Source organism: Gadus macrocephalus, chromosome 15 (genome assembly GCF_031168955.1).
Source record: "Gadus macrocephalus chromosome 15, ASM3116895v1".
Lineage (NCBI taxonomy): Eukaryota > Metazoa > Chordata > Actinopteri > Gadiformes > Gadidae > Gadus > Gadus macrocephalus.
The window spans coordinates 16,403,622-16,415,713 of record NC_082396.1 but is presented as its reverse complement, the minus strand read 5'-3'; the positions used below and the strand labels follow the sequence as shown (position 1 = coordinate 16,415,713).

The window sequence follows — 12,092 nt, the reverse complement described above, 5'->3', positions numbered from 1 at the left end:
AGTAAAGGAAGGGTGTGTGAGTAACCAGCCCTATGGGTGCACTGTACACTGAAGAAATGGATAAGAGCCGAAAATACCATCGACATTATTTGGGAGCGCACACTCGATTTAGTAATCAGACATTTAATTAATCACTTAGCTGGAACCAATAGAACCGAAAAACACAAGCAGACCACAACAAGTCAACTGCTTGCATGAGATGATAAGTAATGGTGTGCTGTCCCTTTGAAATTAAACATAGCATTTGAAATATTAAATACTGTATCACAAAAGTTCAAGTACTACTAGGAATATATACTAATTGTCCATAACAACAGACATCTCCCAGCCTTCCCATGTGATCCGAGGTGTAAAAGTGAGCAGCAGGGACCCCTTCCACTTGCTGCATGATACTGTACATGAGCTTTATGCCAACAGGTGCTGAATTTCTTAATTAAAGTGTAACGTGACCAGTAGCAATGACACAGAAAGTCATGCAGCGTTTTTATTGAGGTTATGTTGTCCTATGTTGTTGAAGACATTGATATTCTGATGAAATAGTTAGCTCTTGAGACATTCCTCAAGTTATTCAATACATATGAGATTCTCTTTTTGTAGCACATTGTATCTCAGGCCTTGATTACATTTCACAGATGGTGCGTCTTTTCCTGACACTTCCAACTCTGTGGCCAGATATGTGATCGCTTGTTCCCTCCACTCGTACATATATTAATACATAATATACCTTACTACTATAATAGCAGGCCTGTCGCACCAGTTATTCAAGTTACTCATGTGCGCATGTGCCAAGCAGCCTGCAGCTGATACACACACAGCACGCGCAAACGCATACATACACCGCAAGCACGCACATATGCACACACCGCACAAACATACATGGAAACAAACACACACACACACACACACACACACAGACAAAGGCAGCCACACTTACACGCACACAGACACACCGTACGTCATGACAAAGGCAGCGACACACACGCCGAGCAAAGATGTTATGTTTTTAAACATGACGGCTCCGCCATCGACACGCGCGCAGGCAGTGTTGGGGTAGTTACTCAAAAAAAGTAATTACTTACTTCTGTAATGAGATTACTTTACTAGTTAATGCATTTGAAAAGTAACTTCACTACTTATTACTTTACTTTCCCGTTTCTTAATTTACTGATTCATGGACAAACATCATAGCCCTTTCATCGCTCAAGGTACGGCCACACCAAACGCGTCACCTGCGTACCACGCGTATAAAATCGGCAATTTTTCCATAGGGAAGCATTGGTGTACGCGCGTATGAGGTGCGTACACGCGTATCATGCGTACCAAGCAACATTTTACTCGCTGTAGGGGCGTATGAGGCGCGTACATATACGCGCGTACATATATACGCGCGCACATATATACGCGCGTACATGTACGCGCGTACATGTACGCGCGTACATGTACGCGCGTACATGTACGCGCGTACATGTACGCGAGGAGTTCAAAAAATTTAACTTTTTACACTCATACGCGCCGCAATAGCCAATCAGCGTTGAGCTTGACCCGACGTCACTGGCAGAGAGTAGTGAGCTTGCACAGAAGCATACGGCCGACATCTTTCTTTATTCTGTGTGGAAATAGTAACATAGTTACGCCATTAAATGCTTTTATGGAAACATTTTTAGCGAGAAATGTGCATTTTACTTTCATAATGTTCGCTCGGTGAATGTGAAGGATGTTTGGTTTGATAGTTATGACGAAGAGGGAACGCTCCGTTCACTTGCATGGACAGAGTCTCTGGTTACTAAGCAACCTCAACGTCTTGGCGGACTATATATCTGCTGATCAACACTACGAATGCTGGAAACACACCAGACACACCATGTGAAGTTATTTAACCCGATTATTGTTATTTATATCCGAGATTATTTAATCTAACCCGATCTAAACTCTATCACCCAAACACGGAGACGTTTGGGTTTCCTACCTCGGACTCCAGAGCAGCCATGTCCATGGCAGCCACGGCCGGCAACTTTCTTTATTCTGAGTGGAAATAGTAACATAGTTACGCCATTAAATGCGTTTATGGAAACATTTCTAGCGAGAAATGTGCATTTTACTCTCATAATGTTCGCTCGGTGAATGTGAAGGATGTTTGGTTTGATAGTTATGACGAAGAGTGAACGCTCCGTTCACTTGCATGGACAGAGTCTCTGATTGCTAAGCAACCTCAACGTCTTGGCGGACTATTTCTCTGCTGATCAACACTACGAATGCTGGAAACACACCAGACACACCATGTGAAGTTATTTAACCCGATTATTGTTATTTATATCCGAGATTATTTAATCTAACCCGATCCAAGCTCTATCATCCATCCAAACACGGCGGCGTTTGGGTTTCCTTCCTCGGACTCCTTAATCCAGCGCAGCCACAGGCTGGGGGGGGGGGGGGGGAGTTTTTGACGGTCTCATCTACGCGCGTATGCGTACGCGCGTATCTGACCATTTTTGACACAAAATGGTCAAGCAACATTTTCGCTGCGTTACGCACGTACATGGTACGCGAGGTACGCGCTTGGTGTGTTCGCACCTTTAGTGTTTATTGTATACATTTATACAAAATACATATAAAACCATATGAAAGATCAATTATTTTGAGAGATATGATTTTTTTTTAGAGAGGTATGCATTTCTGAAAGTACCCCGCCTACAGTTACCAAACGAGCGAGTCAGTTTCGGCACCCCCTCCTACGTAGGAAGGGGTCACAGTTGAATATTACCTCCCACTTCCCCACTCCCCTCCAATCAGAGCATAGCTAAGATTTTGTGGACCAGCGGAGGAGCAGCTCGGGCGGAGGGAACTCAGCGACAGCTCAGCTCCCGGAGAACAATCCCTTTCTCTCCCCCCGACGGAGCTACCGGACTGCCGCGGCAGGCAGGAGAAGGAGACATGGAGGAGCAAGGGATTGTACTCCCGGATCTGAGCTGCCGGACTGCCGCCGAGCTACCCCCGCCGGAATTTTTGGCTCCCGGAGGACACCCGCAGGCACAGCCAGAAAGCTCCGGCGTTTCCGCCGAAGCTTCAGTGGCAACTCCGGCGCGGGGAGCTCGGTGGCAGTCCGGCAGCTCAGCTCCCGAAGTACAATCCCTTTCTCCTCCATTTCGTGGTTCATGGACTTCAGAGAGTCAAGGCCAAAGTTTCTTTCCCCCAATTCTTCTCAACCATGGCCGAGATATCCCCGACTACGAGTCTTTACTTGTTGTGGAAGTGCCAGACACGTCAGACGCAGTCTTTATGATTCATAATATCATCCGAGGCGCACATAGCTTTTGGTCGTGATATTAGATATAATATTATATAAATACTAGAGCTGTCAGTTAAACGCGTTATTAACGACGTTAAAGCAAACCATTTTTAACGGCGTTAAAATAAATTAGCTCGCGATTAACGCAATTATTTTATTTAAAAAAAATATATATATATAGATATTTTTTTCTTTGGCTCAAAACAAAGAAGCAGTAGCCTGACTGCTATGTTCAAATGACATTTGTTCAAAGCAGTCGTTTAATTGCACTATAGGCTCTTTTTTTGTATCGTCCTGTTTTGATCAGAATATGCCAATGTTGTTATCAATAAAAAATCATTTGCACAAGGTAAGCCGATGCACTTCACCATGTTGATAAGAGAATTAAAATGAGAAGAATTATGGGACAAAAAAATCAAGGGATATTTAGCATAGAAAAAGAATTTGCGATTAATCGTGAGTTAACTATGACATTAATGCGATTAATCACGATTAAATATTTTAATCGCTTGACAGTAGGGCTGCAACAACGAATCGATAAAATCGATAAAAATCGATTACTAAATGCGTTGGCAACGAATTTGGTTGTCGATTCGTTGTGTCGCGCGATTAATAAGTTACTCGTAGGCGCAGCACTGTTTACAGCGGGGTCATCCCTATGTTCCCCGGGTCCTATGTTCCCCGGGTTCTATGTTCCCCGTTTTTCCCAAAAAGTGTCCTATGTTCCCCTGTAGCCATACATACCGGGGAGCATAGGACCCTTTTTGGGAAAATCAATCAATCTTTAAAAATATTTAAACTTTGACGCGACATTCGCGTGATGACAGCCAATCGGCGTTCAACAGCGTGGCCACTGAGTGACATGTGTAACGTAACAGCCAATCAGCGTTCAACCGGCCAACTCAGTGCAGCGCAGTCCGGGGTGAACTGCTGCAGCATGGAGGAGAAAGTGATTGTTGCCGTTTGCGACTCCCGGAGCTCTTTATATAATAGTATATAATATAATATAATTGTATAATAATATCACGGCCAATAATACCACAGGAGCTCTCTTAGGGCTTGGGCTTCTCTGGGTTTGTTTACCGGCGTTTGAATAGACTGCGTCAGGTTCTCCGACGTCTCTCCCTCTTCCACAAAAGGTAAAGACATCGAATGGTAGTTATCTCTGCCGGAATTTGGCAGTAATGGTGGAAAAAGTAACAGACCGGGGAACATAGAACCCTTTTTTTTAAAAAGGGTCCTATGTGCCCCAGTCTCATACAAAGAGGGGAACATAGGACCCGGGGAACATAGACACGCTCCCTTTACAGCCAGCCGCCGACATTTTGGATCATGGTTCATGCACGCCCACATCGAGCTTTAGTGTGAGCGACCACAGCTTGTATTTTGGTCATATGTTAACACTGGACTGTAGGCCCACATAAAAGTGTTGTACCTTCACTGTCTTTGGGTTAAAAAATATCTTACAACTCAGTATCCGTCTAGTAGTGTTTCAGTTCAAGCTTTTAATGAATGAGTTCACATCAAACGCAATAACCTGGTGTTTTTACACTTCAGTCTGCACTGTGAATTTGAAGTAATGTTCAGTTTTTGAATAAAGATGCGGCAATTACAAATGTTTTTTTTTATCCGATTCATCGATTAATCGAAAAAATAATCGACCGATTAATCGATTATTAAAATAATCGTTTGTTGCAGCCCTACTTGACAGCTCTAATATATACCCATATATAATAATATTATTATTATTATATTTTATAGATATAGAGCTCCTAACAATCCCTTCTCCTCCATGCTGTGTTTCAGTCTGACAGCTCATTGGTCAATGGGCAGCAGCTCATTTGCATTAAAGCTACAGACAGCAGAAAACAGCGCATTCTGAGGGGACTTAGGCCCCGTTCACACAAAGCCGATTTCATGGCGAAACCGCAAAGGTCTTGTACGGTTCGGCCTTCCGTACACACGAAGCCGGCGAATCCACTGACCGAAACCGCAAACTTCTGAAACCACCCTCGGAGGTGGTTTCAAATCTACCCGGTTTCGTTTTGGATTCGTGTGTACGCCTGAATCCGACTGAAACCGCAAACCATGACGTCATCGCCCCACCCCTCGACCTCCTAGCCAATGGCTCTTAAGCCCGCGGAGTCTCAGAAATCACATGCGAGCATGCGCATAAGGGCAGCCTCTTTATGCGCATGCTCGCCTCTTCTTATTATTTCATTTATTCTGGATTTCTGTACCAGAAGCAGCGCCCCTTATGGGCCTGGAATGTGTACTACATTGTTTCTACAGATCTACCCGGTTTCGCTTGGCTTCGTCTTTACGGAGATACTTCAAAACCGGATAGATCGAAACCGTAACGGTTTCGCCCGTTTCGGCTTCGTGTGAACGGGGCCTTAAACAGAAGGGGAATAGCAGTACGGGAGACTTTTTTTTCCTTAAAGCTATTTCCAGCAAACAGCTTCATAAACATGTTTTCTTGAACTCAAATACTATGTTCACTTGTTGGAAAAACACCATAATATGTCTCCTTTAATATTACCCTCTTCCTTGAGCCTCCCCAAATGTCTTGCGATATTGATATCCCCCCCTCCCCCCTGCAGAAGGTTTTAGTTGTTTTATTTTTCTTATGTTTTTGTGTGTATGCTATGTGTGACTGTAGGCTACTGCTGCCTGTCTTGGCCAGGGCACTGGAAGAGAAGTTTAATCTCAATGATGATTATTATTTTCAACTAACCAATAGTAGTTGCCTTGCATTTTAAAATGTTGATGCAATTTTTAGTCCTGAATAACAGTAAAAACTTCTTTAATAATTGATTTGCATGCATAGTATGCTACACTTTCCATTGAACAATTACCCCTGTTACCTTAAATGGACTAATTTTATAATAATAATAATTTGTAATCAAATGCTCACACACTAGCTGCTTTCAGACACACATGTAAGTCCTGATATTCTTCTTATGGGCTGTATGTGTGAATAACATATCCTGACATTTGTACGCTGAAAATCTCCTGAAAAATACTAGCCCTGAGGTAGTATTTTCTCTGTAGGAAAGGTAAATTACCTTATATGTGAATGAGGAGTAGAAAGTCGTTATTTCTCACACCACTTCAGTGGGCGTGTTGATGACACTTCTGCATGGCATTGAGTGGCCCCCTAAATGATAATCAGCCTGTTGCCTTTTGTTTGCTGAATGGTTGAAAACTCTAGTATATATAAAATCCTGCGGATTACAAAAGTAGTGGAATCTTCCACCGTCTTGATTAAAACGTATATTTGTAGCATCTGCAGGGAACAGACGTGTAGGGTTCAGAGCCTAGGGCAACATCTTCGTTTCAGGACAGCTGAGCAGATGTGACTGGTTAAAGTCAATTTTACTATGTCATAGGCTTTCTTTCTAAATGTCATAGGCTATCATGATTTATTAAATATGAAATAAACTTAAAGACTTGTAATGCATTACATTGTTACGTGACGTTGCGGTACATCTATTACAACTGTAATGGAAATGTACAATGTAAACCGAGGGACATGACTGCAATTCAGGACATGCCTTTAATATGTAGTTAGCATCTGATCTGTTCACGACAGGGTTGAGCCTAGAGCTGTAGCGATGCGTCGATGATGTCGACGTCAAAAATTCGTCGACGTCAAATTTCTCCGTCGACGATTTTCGACGGAGAAATGGACGAAAGTCACAATAAAGGAAAATGTCTGCGCACGAAATCATCAAAGGTATGGAAATACTTCAAGTTAAGTCCTAAACGGAAAGGTGTTGTGATTTGCACTCTTTGCCAAATGGAGTTGGCATATCACAAGAGCACGACAGCAATGTTGGAGCATCTCAAACGAGAAAGTATCTCGTGCGCATGAGAAAGTATCTCGTGCGCACGAGAAAGTATCTCATGAGCATGGGGAAACATCGTGCGCATATCACTGGCAGTGTGTGTGTGTGTGTGTGTGTGTGTGTGTGTGTGTGTGTGTGTGTGTGTGTGTGTGTGTGTGTGTGTGTGTGTGTGTGTGTGTGTGTGTGTGTGTGTGTGTCGTCAGCGAGTAGGTGGACGAGCGAGGAGAGCAAGCGATAGCGTGCGTGTCAGTCTAGTGAAGTCATGAACGAGTCCGGTTGTGTGTAAGAATAAAATACCCAGCCTGTCAAGAATCGGTGGCCGCTTCATTCCATCATATTCCGACCTATAAGCAGACTCACTGTCGGTCAAAGTGAAGGGTCATGCCCCCGAGAGCGCATCGGACCCGGAGGGAACGTATCACCTGTGCTCCTCGGTCTGGGAGCCGACAGCAGGAAAGATGTAACTAACCATCTCGTAGTTGGAGGCGGAGCGCAAGAGAGTATGCGCACACATTTTTTTCATGTCCCTTTACGGGTTCCGTATTAAATAAAGTATATTATTAAGAATTTTTTGGTATTTATTTGAGATACATTATGGTTTTTATTAATCGAGCAACAGAAAAAAAAAAAAAAAACGTCCAATTGGTCATTAGATTAGTCGACTAATCGATAAAATAATCGCCTGATTAATCGTTTGATAAATAATCGTTTACCCCCAGCCTTAAGCCTATCCCTCTATCAAATCACAATGTGAACCAGACCCCCTCTGAGGATACCTGAAGTGAAAAACATCAGATTTTACTATTAAGCCTACCTAAAAACTTAGAGTGTTTGGCCACAGGATCCACGTCCATGTAACGGTTGGAGAACCCCTCTAGTCCAGCATTTGTGAAGAATGCATTACATAGGCATTAAAGAACGCAAAAAGTAAAAAAAATAAAAAATCTCTGCACAATTCCTGCTAGGGGTGCAAACTTTTCAAGGTTTACAAAACATCATTATCGAAAATCCTTTGGGTAATTTTTCCAAATCGTACAATATACAAAGTCTTGGCTTTGCATATTGTTGTCAAGACTAAAACTGGTTGGCACACCAACGTTTAATCGAGTTCCCCCGCGTTCGACAAGTTTTACAATAATGACCGCCAGCCAAGAGGTCCCAAAATTTAAGCAGAGATTTAAAGCAGCATAACGCTACTGTTGTGGTGGGTTAAAATAATCACACATTTCATAAGCAGTTATGTACTTTTAAAGTTTTTGTTATTTTATGGATATTGGATATTCAACAGATAGATCTTCACGCTCCATGATTTGGAGTAAGAGTTAATTAAAAAAACCAAAGACACTTACCTTAAACAGAGTAACAGTGATTTCAATGTTTTCTGGTACAGGCCACACGACCACTCCTCTGTAGGGGTTCTTGATGCCCGGCTGCCAACTGTGGGACTGAAGAGACACAACGTAAACATAAGGTAGATCGGCATCAGAAGAAAGGAATAACAAACTAATAATGATAATGTCAAGTCAAGATGGATGCTTGGATCCCGGTCTAGCCTGTATCCTGCCCCCAAATAACATGATTGGTCAGAAGACAGTGGAAAGGTAGAAAAGAATGGGACTTTTTCCAAACACTTCAGAGCTCTTCCCCTCAGCTTTGAGATGTAAACTTTGGATTAAAAGTAATTTATTTGAGACACAGGTGTGATGAACAATGATTTACACATGCAAAATGGGACGTTTACAGTAAATGGCAGTAAAGCCTAACTATACAGTATGCTGAGATTGCATTGGAGATGGTGTAATCTGTGATCCAGTTCATCAATTAGGGATTTACAGATCCCCGCCTCCAGCAATGGGATTGGTCTAAACAAATATGAATCGAAGAAAGAAAACCGTCCCGTTTTCTCCCAGATTTGAGGTTGTCTACCGTAGACTTGAGAATCAAAAGTATGATTGTCAGCTTAAAGAGGGAGTAATGGAGGTGAGTCCCACATGCATCCAGTTAAATTCAGTGTCAACTGTGATGTGCTTGAAAAGTGAGTCACAAACCTTGGATGATTTTCTTCGACTCCGCCGTGTCCACACAACCACCAGTTTATCTGGCTGCCTGTCAAGAGAAATCATAAATTCACTATGATGTTCTTCCTTTGGTTGGATTTCACTGCTGGGTTATTCTATAAAACCAAGATTGTAATGAATACAACAGGCTAATGAGATCTACAAGAACATTGAATGCAGATAAAGTTTATTAAAAGCATGTCACAGACACACAGTCACATGGACATTCTTATCAGTATGATCTTGTCTCCACAGGAAGCGTGATGGCAGTGTTATTGTGCATTTGAGATGCATCGTACATCACCTGCATGAGTTGCAAAGTGGGAAATCTCACAGCTTTCTTGGAAATTTCACGTCGTAATCTCACCTGTCCCACTCGGGCTCCTGAGAGTCCACAGAGTTCGGCCGTACGACTCGACAAATTAACGATGGCTTTGCCCATAATGAGATGTATTTTCTTTGTATTTGTGCCACGTTGTTAATTTTAATGTTAATTTCAAATGCTCTTACACACTTGATAACATTGCTGCTTTAATCCGGTGACCAATTTATGAATTACTTACTGTGCGTGCAAAACAATGTAAAGTTGTGTTGCTGGTTTGCTAAATAAGCTAATGCAGCTAACAATAACAATGACTAGCCAATGACTGTTCTTCCCTTACTCGTCGTGTAGCAATGCCCTCAAAGACAAATGGAACATCTATAAGTGCAACAAGCCAGGAAATTTCGTCACAAGAGCAACCTGTGCGGGTGGTGTACGATGCATCTCGAACGAACCATTAGCCTTCTACCCAGGGAAAATGACTAAATAGGAAGATCTACGGCGCATGGGCACCATGGCCAATATGCTGTAGCTTAGATTGGCATCATTTGCCACAAAGGATTGCTTGAGATGCAGTGGATGACTTGAACATTTCATCCCACCTACACACATCCTCAAAACAGAGACATCTTGGGTTTCTGTTTTCAGAACACTGTGATCCAGTTCATCAATTACACAGTGATGAACTGGTACGCAAACCATTTCAACCAATGAATTGCTCATTTGTTTGGGTAAAGTGCTTCAGTGTGATTTTATGACTTAGTTTAGGATTTACTAGTGTTTTATACAACCAGCACATTTATATCACTTGGAACAGCAATGTATAATGGTGTAGGACAGATAAAGTGTTGTTTAAATGTAGGCTATTTTGATGGTGCCTGTTTTGATACTGTTATTCACTCTGAAAGTAGACCTATTATTGTTTTAGTTGAGATAATGAATTGCTAACTTGTTTGGGTAAAGCGCTTCAGTGTGATTTTATGACTTAGTTTAGGATTTACTAGTGTTTTATACAACCAGCACATTTATATCCCTTTGAACAGCAATGTATAATGGTGTAGGACAGATAAAGTGTTGTTTAAATGTAGGCTATTTTGATGGTGACTGTTTTGATACTGTTATTCACTCTCAAAGTAGACCTATTATTGTTTTAGTTGAGATAATGAATTGCTTTGTTTGGGTAATTTACTGTAATTAAAATGGGTAGGTCTACAGACTTAGCATTTAACACTACTGAAAGTGTTATCTTTTACTACAGTGTATCTGTAGAGTCACATTTATAATTAAAATGTATATTAATGTAATTAGATAAATGAATTTGAAGGTTTATTTTGGTTATTGGTTATTGGGTTTATTTAATCAGTCATATAGAAGAAATTGTGCAGATTATTTATTGATTGAGTAGTTTATTTTGATAACAATGCTAAGAATATCTGATGTGGTATAAAATAAAAGATGACAATGGCAGCCAACATAACCAGCATTAAATCTCCTCTCTTGCCTGTTTTCATATTTCCCTGTACACACAGGAGACTATAGATCTACCAACACAAGAATTTATTATTCGTACAATACCAAGAATCAACAGATTTTCACGAGTATATGATTACAATCATGAATACAATTTGAATCAAGCTTGCATTCACCAACAAATATATTCTAAATGAATACTCTGAGCAAGCATGACAATAATGCAAGCCATTACATCATGTCTTGTACTACACTAATGCTACTCAATACCTTTGCAAATATTTTGCAGGAGGGAGAAGCCCAGCACAGTGACCTGACTGCAATCATGTGTTTGAGGCACTTTTCATCCAACACTCCGAGCAGTACTGTGGATATGGAGTCAGGCACCAGTGTTTGAGCCATACCCCCACGTATCTGTGCCATTTCCTGTGTAGCCATGTTGTCATCTGATATTATGCTTTGTTATACAAAAAAGGTAATACTTTTAGGCACTGCACAGGGGAACAAGCCCGGGAGAACTGTTGTGAGCCCAGAGAGGCTCCATCTTCTGTTCTGAGGCCTGCTCCCGAGTTTCCTCTCCAGTCAACCAAACCAGCTCTTCAACCACTTGCCCACACATCTACTTCTCCTGCCTGCCTCCCAGATTCTGGTTCCTGTGGTTCCGGTTCTAAACCTGCAGAAGCGTCTCTGATGTCCCTTACACCACCCTCACGCCGGTCAGAGGAGGAGCGGGCAGTTGGCTACTGGAGGGACTGGCTCATCGATGTGGAAGGTATGCATGCTTTGGTAACTTGAAATGAAAAATCGGAATTGATGAAATAGGGCTTGGCAACCAACTGCGCCTGAGGACGTTTAAGTTTCGTCAAACGTTGCGCCCACTGCAACGTCGAACACCGGAGCCAATATGGTACGCTCTCTATCCACTACGCCCGATAGATTGCTATCTTAACTGAGTTGTTCATAGGGAGCCTAGCGGTGTACAGACTTCTGTCTTTCTTTTATCCCGTCAGACATTTTGGTCCATAAAAAAAAATGTAGGTCACAGAAATCCCATTTTTGGTGGGATTTCTGGAATTTTTTATCATTTATGGTTTGTTCAAAAATAT

General features: G+C 41.9%; 1 protein-coding gene across 1 annotated transcript in view; it reads right to left on the bottom strand.

Annotated features, from left to right (window-relative positions):
* The window catches only part of ehbp1 (EH domain binding protein 1), a 143,946-nt gene that overhangs the window by 112,989 nt on the left and 18,865 nt on the right, over positions 1-12,092 (bottom strand). Inside the window, 2 exon segments of the mRNA XM_060073935.1 lie at positions 8,487-8,582; positions 9,186-9,243. Of these exon segments, the coding sequence (XP_059929918.1) occupies positions 8,487-8,582; positions 9,186-9,243 (154 nt within the window).